The sequence below is a fragment of the Aquarana catesbeiana genome, linkage group LG12 (genome assembly GCF_042186555.1).
Source record: "Aquarana catesbeiana isolate 2022-GZ linkage group LG12, ASM4218655v1, whole genome shotgun sequence".
Taxonomy (NCBI): domain Eukaryota; kingdom Metazoa; phylum Chordata; class Amphibia; order Anura; family Ranidae; genus Aquarana; species Aquarana catesbeiana.
Window position 1 is genome coordinate 148,324,118 of NC_133335.1, and position 15,701 is coordinate 148,339,818.

At 43.2% G+C, this 15,701-nt stretch overlaps 1 protein-coding gene across 1 annotated transcript in view; it reads left to right on the plus strand.

Annotated features, from left to right (window-relative positions):
• The first annotated feature begins 2,587 nt into the window (after positions 1 to 2,587).
• Positions 2,588 to 15,701, plus strand: part of LOC141114592 (serine/threonine-protein kinase 17A-like) — a 111,552-nt gene continuing 98,438 nt past the window's right edge. Inside the window, exon 1 of the mRNA XM_073608388.1 lies at positions 2,588 to 3,213. Coding sequence (XP_073464489.1) covers positions 3,116 to 3,213 — 98 coding nt within the window. The 5' untranslated portion in view covers positions 2,588 to 3,115. The remainder of the gene's footprint in view (positions 3,214 to 15,701) is intronic.

The following is a 15,701-nucleotide window of genomic DNA, read 5'->3' on the forward strand; positions in this document are numbered from 1 at the left end:
AGAGACTGCAGACATGCTACAGGAGAAGGTCAGAGACTGCAGCCATACTATAGGAGACAGTCAGAGACTGCAGACATGCTACAGGAGATGGTCAGAGACTGCAGACATAATACAGGAGATGGTCAGAGACTGCAGACATAATACAGGAGACGGTCAGAGACTGCAGACATAATACAGGAGACGGTCAGAGACTGCAGACATAGTACAGGAGACGGTCAGAGACTGCAGACATAGTACAGGAGACGGTCAGAGACTGCAGACATAATACAGGAGATGGTCAGAGACTGCAGACATAGTACAGGAGACGGTCAGAGACTGCAGACATAATACAGGAGACGGTCAGAGACTGCAGACATAGTACAGGAGACGGTCAGAGACTGCAGACATAATACAGGAGACGGTCAGAGACTGCAGACGTAGTACAGGAGACGGTCAGAGACTGCAGACATAATACAGGAGACGGTCAGAGACTGCAGACGTAGTACAGGAGACGGTCAGAGACTGCAGACATAATACAGGAGACGGTCAGAGACTGCAGACATAGTACAGGAGACGGTCAGAGACTGCAGACATAATACAGGAGACGGTCAGAGACTGCAGACATAATACAGGAGACGGTCAGAGACTGCAGACATAGTACAGGAGACGGTCAGAGACTGCAGACATAATACAGGAGATGGTCAGAGACTGCAGACATAGTACAGGAGACGGTCAGAGACTGCAGGCATACTACAGGAGACGATAAGAGACTGCGGACATAATACAGGAGATGGTCAGAGACTGCAGACATAGTACAGGAGACGGTCAGAGACTGCAGACATAATACAGGAGATGGTCAGAGACTGCAGACATAATACAGGAGACGGTCAGAGACTGCAGACATAGTACAGGAGACGGTCAGAGACTGCAGACATAGTACAGGAGACGGTCAGAGACTGCAGACATAGTACAGGAGACGGTCAGAGACTGCAGACATAGTACAGGAGACGGTCAGAGACTGCGGGCATACTACAGGAGACGATAAGAGACTGTGGACATACTATAGGAGATGGTGGTGTTCTCTACATGGTTAACCCTTTCACTTAGGATATCTTCTTTTTTGTTTTGCTATACAGTTCATCAGATCAGCCTGCATGGACACTCTAGGGGAGAGTAGCATATCTTTTAATACTGTATCTGACACTGGCTGGCCAGATGTGGGAAAAGCAGCTATAGGGTCTGAGAGAGGCCTGGATGCTGCAAAATCTGCTCCTACCTCATCCTGCATGGCATCCTGAGGGGGATGGATCCCTGATAAGTTTAGACTTTGCTGGGCTTGAGAAGGTAGGAGTGGATGTATCACTTGTGTCACCAGCGGCGGCCAGGCTGGCCAAGGGAGAAGCTGCAGAGGCATACACTAGAGGGCCGGCCGCAGACCGAGTAACATGCTGCCGCCATCTTGCCGAGGCTCTCAGGAGACTGGTGGAAAGAAGCCCGAGAGCTGACTGGGTTGCAGCGCTTGCTTCTTTCGTCAGGTGGACTCGGAGGCGCGCTGCTAAGCCGCAGGGTGCCCACTGCCCACGTGTCAGCTGACGTCACTGGTTCCTAGATGCGGGACGGCCCTACCGTAGCAACCAGTTCGGCAAATAATTATCAGGGTGGCGGACTGGCGGTGTGTTTTTTTTTTTCATTCCGGGACACTCTATTGTCCCGGAATGAAGGTGCCCGGGACACGGGACAAAAATCAGAATTAAGGGACAATCCTGGCAATCACGTGGGCACCCTAGGTGAGGAGCACTTTTCTTTTTCTTTCACTCCCTTAGCTTTTGTTGGTTAGTATCTTCTTTTTGAAGAAGGGCTGCATACATAATGGTATAATGGTGCGGGTTTGTTTCTTGACTTCGCAGGTTTGTCTGGTGTAGTGATGTGTGTTGTAGTGAGATCATAGGCGTGCGCACAGGGTGTGCCGGGTGTGCCCAGGCACACCCTAATCACCCCGTGCACGTTAGTGTTATTGTTCTGTATAGGAGCAGAAACAGGGGAAAGATCTCCCTCTTACCGGTCTGCCATAAGAATGTGTTTATGCTCTTCTCTTTCACTGTGTCGGCAGGGAGATAAATGTGCCAGGGTCATATATATGTAGACACCCGCACACGCATGTGTTTGAGCTTAAGGGTGCACACCCTAATGCAATAGGCTGCGCACACCTATGAGTGAGATTTATCTTCCCCAGTAATGACATGATTATTTGAGATATTTCGCTTTTGCTGTAAAGTCTTTCTTTGAGAGCAGATTTGCTATATTTATTTTAATCTTTATGTAAATATGTATATACTTATGTATTTTATATATATATTGTTTTTATGCTTATTGATTGCAAGACTTTTAATAAAGAAAAATTGGGTCTCGTTGTGGTGCGGTGACTTGCACTGTGTAAAAATCCAGCCATGCTGCAGCACATGTATGGTGAGAATTCCTCAGAGTAACATGAGATGTTAGCAGAGAATATGAAGTTGCAGTTAGCAGAATGCCCTGTAGGGGCGGTGTGCTGAGCTCTCGGATTGGCTCCCTATAGTCCGGACTCCGGCTCAGCCCAGACTACAAACAGATGTGAGATGTCTATCTGCTCCGCACATTATTCACACTCCGCACTGAGAACAAGCAGCTGTGGGAAAGGAAGCTCATTGACTTGTAGCTAAAGAATAACCCGCCGAGCACAGGAAATCCCAGACAGACACAACGTGTTACTCTCCAGTACCATGAGTGCCGAGTCCTCCCGGGACACTGTACGCTCGGCTCTCAGGACTCTCTATGGGGCTCTCTGTACATGATCTCCATCCAGAAGGAGGCTGCTCGCTGTGATCGGCATTAGAAAGTTCTTGGTGTCTTCCCATCTCTATCCTCATTGAGTGTCTTCTCATCTCTATCCTCATTGAGTGTCTTCTCATCTCTATCCTCATTGAGTGTCTTCTCATCTCTATCCTCATTGAGTGTCTTCCCATCTCTATCCTCATTGAGTGTCTTCCCATCTCTATCCTCATTGAGTGTCTTCTCATCTCTATCCTCATTGAGTGTCTTCTCATCTCTATCCTCATTGAGTGATCTGAAGATCTCATCTGTGGACTTGTATAGAGGAATGATGGATAGAAGCAGCCTGGTCACCCAGACACTGACCATCATCAGGACTGAACCCTTCAATGACAACTACAGAGTGGTGGGCAAGGAGCTGGGCAGGTAAGAAGGACATTGGGGGTCATATACACTTTATATACAGTCATGTGTCACTTTGTTCTGTATTTTCATGATCAATTTTGCCTAGTTGGTCACACCTGGACCATCGCAAATATTGGCCATACATAGAACGGTTTTATATAAAATCGGATGGTCATTTGAATTACTGTTCAGGAGAAGGGTAAGATCAGCAGATCCAAAAGATCCTTCCATGCACCATACACTTAACCATATTGATCATTCTATTCGATTTACCGATCAGAATGGTTTTGATGAAGACAATCGGCTTTGTGTCTTTTCCATAATTCAGAGATTTGATCACAGTGTCTGATTCTGTGAAGAATCGTTTGATAAGACTGTTATGTGTATGGCCACCTTAACAGGACATGTTAGATCTGCTCTCAGGAGGACAGATAACTCAGATCCTGCCTTTTCTTAACAGGGTTCATCCAAATGTTGCTCAGGATTTTTTGAGTAGTGGCTTTCACACCCACCATAGATGTTAGGGGCAGAATTTTCCCCTGACTTACAATGTAAAGGCTCGCTTTTGCATTGACCACCAAAGTAAAGGGTACAAAAATGACCATCAATGCAAGGGGGGCACTATAATGACCAAAAAAGTAAGGGGGCTCTTTAACAACCTCCAATGCAAGGGGCACTGTAATGACCACCAATGCATGGGCACGGGGGGGGGGGGGTCACTATAATGACCACCAAAGCAAGAAGATATTGTAATGACTACCAGTGCAAGGGGGTAATATAATGACCACAAGGAAAGGGGTTACTATAATGACCACCAAATCAAGAGAGACTATAATGACCTCCAAAGTAGAGGGGCACTATAATAGCCACCAAGGCAAGGGGGCACCATAATGACTACCAAGGCAAAGGGCACTTTTCTACTTATCCCCAATATAAGGGGCCCTTTTCCTATTGGCTGTAAGGGGCTATTCTACTGACCTCTGATTTTGAAGGACATTTTTCCACTGACCTCCAATGTAAGGAGACATTTCCTTACTCAATATTAGTGTAATGGGGGTATTCTTTATCTGACCTTGGTGTAAAAGGGGCATTTCTCTACCAATCACAAAGGTAAGGGAGCATTTCAAGTTTCTTTACTGGGTCTTTTTACCGTCTTTTACTCTTGTAATGAATATTACTGAAAATCATTTTGTCGTATAGAGCAAAGGGGTGTTAAATACTAATCAGTTCTGGGAGTCAAATACTCTACGGACCCCACATGCTTTATTATTTTCTGCATCTTACTGATTGCCCTAATGTGCCCTGAGCTACAGATATCATTTTCAGTAGGGGCTCCCTGAGACCAAAAAAAGGTTCCTCTGGGGTTAAAAAGATGGGAAAGGACACTATAATTATCTGGTTAGATCGGAGATTTTTTTCTTTCTATTATTGTGTTGGAGAAATCCCAAAACACGCAAAGTTGGGCTACAGGTCACACCTTCTTTGCCAATTATTAACAACACGCCATCAGGAGATCATAGTTTGCTTCATAAATGCTATTATTAAAGCGTTACTAAACCCAGTAATATGAAAATAGTTCATCTGCCCCCCACAGTGCCCACAGCTTATAAATCTTCTTTTTACATTAAAACATTGCCACTATACACCTTTTTGGCTGATCTGTGTACTACAGTCACTGATAAACTGCAGAGTTTCTCCAGTGCTGAGAGTTCAGATAGGAGGAGATTTCCACTGCAGCCTGTATAAACGCCCACATGTGTGATGTCACTATCATATGACCTGGCTTTCTCTGAGAACAAGTAACTGTTCTCTCCAGCATAAAAGACACAACTGAGAATGTGCAGGTCGGCTACTCTGCCTGTGCTAGCTGGCCTTCCCCAAATAGACAGTGCAGGAGGGGAAGGATCTGTGCATACAGGATAAAACAGCCTTTTTCCATATTGCAGAGGATTAACCCCATAAGTTCCACATTGAGTATAACAAGCATGCTATGCTGCATATACAGACTGATTTGACTGTTGTGAGTTTAGTAACACTTTCACACCAGCATGCATGCATTATGTTTTATAAAAATGAACCCCATCTGACTTTTTTTGGTGAACTGAAACAATAGGATAGGCGACGTGCTTTGTCTATGTGCTGGGATTGCACTGGGTGATACTGGCCAACAGAGGCCAACAGGGCTGGTATGAACAAAACCTAAATGAAAAATATCCCAATCTGAGAGTGCATAGATGACTGACTCCTATATGCAGAAAAGGAGTTGTCTGGATATACCTTTTAGTTATTCAGGCTTGGGAACAAACACTGGGGCAATGTTGTTAATATCTGGGAATGTATGTGTGGACATAGCCATGATCAAGGACTACTCTGTCCTTCCACACAAGTCCTCTAAGGGCCAGTTCACAGCATAGAAACGCAGTCCGGATGTGTTCCAGGTGCTTTTCTGCATGCGCGTTTTTGATGCAGTCCAGTGCTTTTTTTCCCCCTCTTTTTTCTCACCCTTAAATAAGGACAAGTGTGTTCCAGTTCATTTTTGATGCGTTTTACAGCGTTCCAGTACAGTCCAGTGCAGAAAAAATGCAGCATGTTCCAATTTTTTTTTCTGGAACTGCAAGCACTGGTGTAAACTATGCCATTGAAAACCATATAACCTACTTTCCATGTGTTTTTGATGCAGAAAAAAAAAACGCACTGGACTGAATGTGGTGTGAATTGGTTCTAAAAGTGATCAGTTTCTAAGATATAAGGCTTACTAGAAGTGTGAAGATATTTGATGATGAGAGTGTAGTTCTCAGCTGTCCCCGATGTCCACTCAGCTATTGTATGTGAGTGATGATGATGTTAGAAGGGATTACAGAGAACACAACACTATTTGTGGTGACTTATCACTTGGTTAATTCACATTGTTTACTGCTGCTTGATAGACGATGGCCATTTCTAAACAATGTTATTAAATTAAAGACTTCTATATGGAAATGCAGAAAAATAGTTTGATAGTACCCCTATAGACTCAACAAATTTCATATGAAAACCATGGGAACATTTTGCCCGATTGATTCCATTTGATTTTGCAATGCACATGGACATACAATATTTACTGTATGATTTTTCCAGAACAAAAAAACCCGCTCACACTTAATTTGCTTAGAAAAAATGTTTCATTCTTCTCTTTTGATTTTCCTCATCACCAGAAATGATCCTCGTTTGGTCCTATTAAATATTTGAGAATAGAACAAACATTCTGAAAATGAATTTTTCATACAAATTTGAATTCCATTTCTGGTGTATTGCTAGCTTAAGATTCTACTGGCATGGCTTCACTGCTGCTGGACAGATGTTTTATTCTGGTGATGCCAAGTTACAGATCCAGTTTAGCCAATTGTTTCAGTGATCATGGTGTTGGGGGAGCATGGGAAAAGTTTACCATTCTAGTTGTGTAGTTAAAAGCTGTTGCACATCCAGCAAACATTTTAGGACACATTTAAATATGTGGCAGCCCTTCTTGACCAGAGGCTGGGAGGCAACATGATACCTCTACACCACCTATTTTTTACTCTGAAAAGCCCCAATTGTGCCCCAAACGGGTGCATTGCTTGAGGTTGTGGAGTGGCCCATTTTCTGGAATAGGTCACATCTGGTGGTGGTGATGAACACGACACAGCGTATAATTTTTTCAGTGGCAACGGATTCAATGCATCGTGCTGTGGCATATGTACTACCACCTCCAGCCGCTGTGTAAGGTTGAGGGTACAGTCAGGTGGTAAAACTGCAAACCCAACCACCTATTTTTACCACCATCCCTTGTAAACGAGGCCTTAGCTAAGGTAACCCAAGCAGTTCAACTTTGACCACATAGTCTTCTATATATACAGTATCTCACAAAAGTGAGTACACCCCTCACATTTTTGTAAATATTTTATTATATCTTCCCATGTGACAACACTTAAGAAATGACAATTTGCTACAATGTAAAGTAGTGAGTGTACAGCTTGTATAACAGTGTAAACTTGCTGTCCTCTCAAAATAACTCAGCACACAACCATTAATGTCGAAACCGCTGGCAACAAAAGTGAGTAAACCCCAAGTGAAAATGTCCAAATTGGGCCCAATTAGCCATTTTCCCTCCCCGTTATCATGTCACTCATCAGTGTTACAAGGTTTCAGGTGTGAATGGGGAGCAGGTGTGTTAAATTTGATTAGATTTTTATCGCTCTCACTCTCTCATACTGGTCACTAGAAGTTCGACATGGCACCTCATGGCAAAGAACTCTCTGAAGATCTGAAAAAAAGAATTGTTGCTCTACATAAAGATGGCCTAGGCTATAAGAAGATTGCCAAGACCCTGAAACTGAGCTGCAGCTCGGGGGCCAAGACTATACAGCGGTTTAACAGGACAGGTTCCACTCAGAACAGGCCTTGCCATGGTCGACCAAAGAAGTTGAGTGCACGTGCTCAACGTCATATTCAGAGGTTGTCTATGGGAAATAAATGTATGATTGCTGTCAGCATTGCTGCAGAGGTTGAGGGGGTGGGGGGGTCAGCCTGTCAGTGCTCAAACCATACGCCGCACACTGCATCAAATTGGTCACCCTAGAAGGAAGCCTCTTCTAAAGATGAAAGCCCGCAAAAGGTTTGCTGAAGACAAGCAGACTAAGGACATGGATTACTGGAACCATGTCCTGTGGTCTGATGAGACCAAGATAAACTTATTTGGTTCAGATGGTGTCAAGCGTGTGTGGCGGCAACCAGGTGAGAAGTACAAAGACAAGTGTGTCTTTCCTACAGTCAAGCATGGTGGTGGGAGAGTCATGGTCTGGGGCTGCATGAGTCACTGGGGAGCTACAGTTCAGTGAGGGAACCATGAATCCCAACTGAAATACTGAAGCAGAGCATGATCCCCTCCCTTCGGAGACCGGGCCACAGGGCAGTATTCCAACATAACGACCCCAAACACACCTCCAAGACAACCACTGCCTTGCTAAAGAAGCTAAGGGTAAAGGTGATGGACTGGCCAATCCCTAAACCCTATTGAGCATCTGTGGGGCATCTTCAAATGGAAGGTGGAGGAGCGCAAGGTCTCTAACATCCACCAGCTCCGTGATGTGGTCATGGAGGCGTGGAAGAGGACTCCAGTGGCAACTTGTGAAGCTCTGGTGAACTCCATGCCCAAGAGGGTTAAGGCAGTGCTGGAAAATAATGGTGGCCACACAAAATATTAACACTTTGGGCCCAATTTGGACATTTTCACTTAGGGGTGTACTCACTGTTGCCAGCGGTTTAGACATTAATGGCTGTGTGTTGAGTTATTTCGAGGGGACAGCAAATTACAATGCAGCATATACAAGCTGTACACTCACTACTATACATTGTAGCAAAGTGTAATTTCTTCAGTGTTGTCACATGAAAAGATATAATAAAATATTTACAAAAACGTGAGGGGTGTACTTGCTTTCGTGAGATACTGAATACCAGGGGTGTGTCAAACAGAGGGGAACAGTGGACTGAAATATAGGGTGCATTAGACCTGTTGAGGGCTGCACTTCATCCCAAAAATGTTATAGCCCATTGATAATTGATATAAAACTGCAATACCAAAACCTGGGTGAAAACCTTAAAGCTGGCCAATTATCAGACAGTATATGGCCATTGGTTTCCCGTTAGACATCTTACTGGTAGCTGCTTCATCCCTGGCAACACTTTTTTAAAAACACATTAGACGTCCTAGTAAAATCATTAGAAGGAAGCTTTGAAAGACACATTAGTCCCGTAACATACAAACAAGCTAGATTATTCTGTGTCCCTCTGTGCTCCTGATTGCTGTTGCAAAGAGATAGGACTTTCGGGAGCTGTACCTATCCAGTCTAGGAGGTGTAACTCAGGACATTGCGATGAACAAGGACATCCTTGTTTGGCTGGGTTCTTCAGTTAATTATAAAATACACAATTTCACAAGACAATTTTATTTCCAATTTTGTGAAAAATAAAAAACATGTAGAGGGTGAGTACACCCAAAATCTGTATGTTATTTTTAGATGTATGAGGTGAGAATCAGCCACCGGCTTGTGTTATTTGGCTGGGTCTCTGGTGGTAAGGACTTCCTTAGACCTCCACATTTTATTCAGTATGCAAGAACAAACTGTTAATTTACCCTTCTGCTATCCACCCATAACCAGAATACCAGTTTTGGGTGGATTGAGCTTTTTTTTAGTAAAGAATTTTGAATCTGACTTAGCAGTTTTGTGTATCAAAACATTATTAACACCAACAAACACATCAAGTGTTTCTGGTGAATGCTATTTGGTTTGAGCAGATTGCCTGGCATGATACTTTAGCATATTGTTTAGAAAGGATGTGATATGGATGATTGGAAGTGGTATGTTGCATAAATCGACCAAAATTCTGAAAATGAATTTATCTTTAGTATGTGATCTGTTCAAGAAAGCAGCAAAATTGTGATTTTCTTGTTCTCCCCGCGGAGGTAAATGCAAGAAATTTGAAGCGTGTATGGCCAGTGGCCAGCTTCACAGTTGCTTTGAGAAGGTTCATTTTAACAGAGAAAATACCTGCCGGCTAGAATACACCACTCTATATGTGATTTAGCACTTTAAAATGACACTAAACTCTGGTTTAAAGCTGGCCATAGATGAACTGAAATTCAGCCAATTCAGCAGGAGCCAGCTGAATTTCAAGTCATCCACTGTGGGCAGCACAGTGGTTAAAGTAGTTGTATACCCATTTTTTTATTTTTACCTACAGGTAAGCCTATAATAAAGCTTACCTGTAAGTAAAATGAATATCTCCTAAACCTGTACAGTTTAGGAGATATTCACTTTGCATGCAGCCGCTGACGTCAGCGGCACATGCACTGTGAATGCCCGGCTGAAGGTCTGGCAGACGGGGTACTCTGGGTACTCTGGTTTCCTCTCACAATATAAAGACATGCTGGTAGGTTTGTTGGCTCCTGTCTAAATTGGCCATTGTATGTGTATGTATGAGCTAGGGACCTTAGATTGTAAGCTCCCTGAGGGCAGGGACTGATGTTAATGTATAATAAATATGTAAAGTGCTGCGACAAAATAACAGCCCTATATAATTACCTGCTATTAAAAGAAATCTATGGGCAGGCTGGTTGTACTGAAGTCGATCTATCGATTGACTTCAGTACAGCCAGACTGTCAGGTGTTTTTTTGCAGTCACTGCCGAAGCTAAAGCTGGCAGCCGTAATCATTGTATTCTGACAGTGGGGAAACCTCCCTCTGTCAGAATACAATGGTTTTGCAGGAGCGATTCCCCCATCAAAACTGACTGTGCTGGTGGGGAAATCAAGCGATTTTCTCTGCATCAACCAGCAATTGAAGGGGAAAAAATGCATAATCTACAGCCAGCCTTTAAAAAGGAAATAATTTTCAAGTATGTATTCTTAACTCAAAAAAGTGCCTTCTACTTCTAAATTAATTTTTTGGTATTGTGATCCAACTTCCTGTTAAAGGGTGGCTCTGTTTGTTCTCTGTGGTCTCAGTCTGTATTAATGTAGCCACCCTCTCTTGCTCGCTACCAAAATATACTAGGGACTATGGCGTATGGGATTTGTAATGTACATAGAGCAGTGCACATGACCACACAAACAAAAGTGAGCAGGATTAGGTGAGGCTTGGGAGCTCACAGTAAGAAAAAATTTCATGAAAAATAAAATACAGAGCCATTTACATTTACTAACCCCCTGTATTGGTATTAGGACAAGCCTGCACCCCATGTTGTGGAACACAGGGATATGCTTTCACCTCTACTTTGAGCGGTGACAAAAGCAATCAAACAGAGCCAATAAAGAGGTTGTAATCCCCCGTTGAGAAAAAAAAAACCTGCAGCACCTAGGCATAATGAAATGCTTACCTTACCTTAAAGAGAAAAGAGGTTTCCACTGTCTCAGAGAAATCAATGTAGTGGCCACATCCCTATGCTGTATACAACAAGAGAACTATTCCCCGTTGAATGGGACTTTGAAGGCCACAGACATTGATGTCCATAGAAAAATGATTTTTATTGTTACATAGAACAAGTAGATCAAACAGATGATCAAACATTAGAAGACATCTGATGTCCAAAGTTGAATGATAAAACAGACATAATACAAAACAAAGTGCAGCAGTACATATAAAATTACACTAGTATTCTCCAGTGGATGGTAATCCCTGGTACCCAACGCGTTTCCAGTTTAACACCTTCGTCAGCGGTAGAGAGTAGAGATAAGTATGGTCAAAAATAGTTTAACTCAATCAGAGTGACTTCATGTCATGAGCAAAGGAGGCAACTGTCAGGATGGGGGTGCAGGTATACGTCACCTTAAGATCAAAGTGGGTACAAAACATTGGATTCCCAGATCTGTTGAATAACATGAGCAGCAGCAGCTGAATTCCAGCGGTTAGGTGCGGACTAGCATGTTTTCGTTTCACCGCTGTGTGCTCTGACGATCAGCGGGAAAGGAGCTAGCCAAAACTTTAAAATAAGGCTCCCAAATCAGTGGGTAACCAGATAGTCCCTGTCTTCCTGCATACACCATGTATAATGGATCATACTCTCACTGCAATGCCAAAGGCTAGCTCCTTTCCCGCTGTTCGTCAGAGCACGTCTTCCAATGTTTGATCATCTGTTTGATCTACTTGTTCTATGTAACAATAAAAATCATTTTTCTATGCACATCAATGTCTGTGGCCTTCAAAGTCACCTTCAAGGGGGAATAGTTCTTTTGTTGCTTACCTTACCTTAGGTCGAAGCCCTGCAGTGGCGACACGGCCGACATCTTCCCCGGTGTTTCTTCTGGGTTCATGGGCTCCGGCGCTGTGATTGGCTGGAGCCGTGATGATGTCACTCCCGCACATGCGCGTGGGAGCCGCCAGTCATGGCACAGCCCCTGAAGAAACGGCACGCATGCGCCGATGACGTAATAGCCGGCGTATATAGTAAAAATCTCCTAAACAGCGCAAGTTTAGGAGATATTTACAGTACCTATAGGTAAGCCTTATAAGGTATAGGTATGTATGTGTAAGCTTACCTATAGGTATAAACAAACAAGGGGAGTTTTTTGGAGAATAAACATATCATTTTGTGTCCCTTAAAGCGGAATTTTAGTAATTTTTTTTATATTTCCATCTATTAAATCTTCTGCACTTGTTGTTTCAACTTTGGATAGTAAAACATTTTTTGTCTGCCAGTAAATACCTTATACAGCCCACTTCCTGTTTCTTGTTTGGTAAAAAGCCTAGGCTTATGACATCATGTACAGCTCTCTCTCTCACTCTCGTGAGAGTTTGCCAGGAGGGGAGGGGGATGAGTCAAAAGTTGGCCAATGATAGCTGCAGAGCTGGAGGTGTGCCTCTGTGTGTCTGTGTAAATCCAGGAAGTGAACAGGCAGCAGCTTCAGCTGCCCACAGTTAAAATGGCTGCAGCCAGACACAGTGGAGGGAGATTTCTGCAGCATATTTGGCAAGTACAGAATCACAGTATATATAAAATAATATGCAAAGTGGTTGGAGGGAAGCTTTAGAATGGCAAAGATGTTTTTATTACATATTATGTGAGCAGACTGCAGTTCCTCTTTAAGCATGACGGATAAAAGAAAAAAAAAAATTCACAACAAAATAAACACCCCTCCACAATACAAATCAAACTTGTCGGTCCTGCAGCTTTGCCAGTCATTACCCTCTGTGCCTCTACAGTGTAGTAATAGAGCCTTGTGTAATTTATTGTCACATACCTGCTGTGTGCATTTCTCAACTAATCATTAGTAACCATGATAACATGTTTACATAAGCTCTCTACCCAATTATAGCCTTTCTTCAAATAGGTTAAGATAATAGTGACACTGTCTTCCCAGGCATTCTTTTATGACTACCCTTGAAGCAGATGTATACTCTGGTTCCTCTGTAGAGATTCCTTGGAGTAACATTACTCTTACTGAAAACATCCTCCATAATTGGGACTTGTACAGAAAGGTGTGTCATCATCGATGTGTTATTCCTACATTAATATGCTTTGTGTATTTTCCAGTTCTCATGTGCTAATTACATTACTTATCCAGGCTAAAGCTGGTCATACAACATTTTTAGGATGTTCATTCAATTTTCTAATTGATCCTTCTCCACCATGGTGATGAGAAGGTTTTAAGGAGCAGAATGAAAAAATCTCCACAAATTCTAAAGCTGGCCATGCATGGATCGAAATTCAGCTGGTTCAGCAGGGACAGACGAATTTCAATCCATGTATGGCTACTCTGGTTGTACAGAAGTTGGTTTTGACTGGTATACAACCAGCCTGTTGGGTTTTTTCAGAATGATTAGTGCTGCCGGCTATAGCAAGGTTCCCTGCTGGCAGAACACAATAGCACTGTGGGGGGGATTCCCCAATCAACAATGACTGTGTTCAAGGGGGAATCAAGCAATTTGCTTTCCTTCCATCCATGGTGACAGGATAAAAATTGCATAATCTATGGCCTTCCTCAAGCCAGCCATACATTCGGAGGATACCAGCCAAAATTCGATCAATCTATGGGCAGGCTGATTGTACCCAAGTCAATCTATCGATCGACTTGGGTACAACCTGCCTGTCAGATTTTTTTACAGGCAATTACTGCATGTGGCAGTTATTATTGTGTTATGCCAGCTGGGAAGGCCCCTGCACCCACTCCCATCTTCTCACCAACAAAACACAATAGTGCTGTGGGAGGCATTTCCTCATTAACAATGAATGTGTTGATCGGGAAATCAAGCAATTTTTTCCCTTCCACCCGTGGAGGTAGGAAAGAAAATCAAATCATCTATGGGCCGCTTAACTGTGCAGCAGTTCAGCGATCAGTATGGCTTCCGGGACAGATCAGAGTGATTCTGATTGGTCAATGCGTTGTGGCCGTCTAAATAAAATAGCTGGCAGGGTAGATTCCTTCCTTTGCGCTGTTTAGCATGGGTAGGAAATCTAGTGATTTCTCTCATTCAGCCCCTAAAACATACTGTATATGGCTAGTCCATCTGACTGTTCATATTCATAAATGATATTCATGTTTATCTTCCAAAATCAGTTTTTCTTAACTTAAATTATAAATCCTTTATAGCACAGATGTTTATCCTAAATAAGCCATTCTGCGGATTTTGCTTATCTCAAATAATTCTTGGCATGTACATTATTATGTGTGTTTCCTGTTTGTGTATAAAGATTTTCAAATGAATCCCATCTGCTCTTACATAAGTACCATATATTAAATTGAAGTTGCCTTAAAATGTATATCCCAAAATGGACAATTCTTATCTCTATTACAAGTATAAGCATGTTAGGGCTAACACATACAGAGCCCTTGTATATCCTAACATGGACTTAGCAGCAATAAATCCATCACTAGTGCCATTTGCTTGAGTGAGATATTCAGTTATCACAAGATGCAGTCTTAGTTGTCCCACATTAAAGGGAAAACTTCAATAGTCTTCTGATAAAGATCTGGCTGCTGAGTGAGCAAGACCTGTGTCTCATGATGTCAGCAATCACAAGTACAGGCGGCAGGCCACAGAGCCCTGGAAGTGATAGGAATCAAGGGGTTAATTCCACTGGCCATCCTTCAGTCACACTGCTATGCTACTTCTCATGCACAGTAACTTAATGAGTAACACCAACCCTACAAATTCATCCCTAGGTTTAAATTACAAAACTAGGAGTTGTTAATGGGTGTTTGCCCAGCCGGGAGACCACACAACACAGTTCATGGGATGATTTCAGAATAGAAATACAGTTGCGGAAAGGGTATTAAAGGAGAAGTCCAGCCGAAGCTCATTTGGCTGGGCTTCTCCTATGGATCAGAGGAGTGCAATTAGTTTTGACCCATTTACAGCAAAGAGCGGGCTGAAGTCCGCTCTCTGCTGACGTCACAGAAATCAGTCCAGGCACCGCGTCATCCCGACAGTGGGAGTCTGGATTCGCCAGGTGCCTGGACTGACACCCCGCTCAGCCTCTCAGCGGGCCGCTGAGAGCCTGAGACAGCCACTCCCCGCCCCTCCACAGCTCAGCGCTCCAGTAAACGAGGAGGGAGCAGAGCGAAGGGCTGCTGAGTGACAGTCAGCACCTCTCTGCTTGGGGAGCTGAGAGAACCGAGCCATCGGCGATGTTTGATCGGTCAGTTCTCAGTGTAGATGTGCTGGGGGACAGATGTGGCATTGGACCAATGCTGCATCCACCTAGGTAGGTATGAACCTGAAAAAAAAAAAAACCCCTTTACTTCTCTTTTGAGTTCTTATAGTATACAATTTTTTGCGACTTGTAATACTTTGCAGTATAAGCAATGTATATTAAATCTTAAAAATATCTGCCTTGTTACATTGTCTTTATAGGCTAACTTCACCTTAAAAAAAAAACAATAAACGCACCCATATTTTAAGCAAAAAAAATCTGAATTCATTACTTTTGTGGTTTGCAACTGTGATCAGTGGATCACGGCTACAATGCAAGGCTCTTGCAGACTCTTCCTCCAG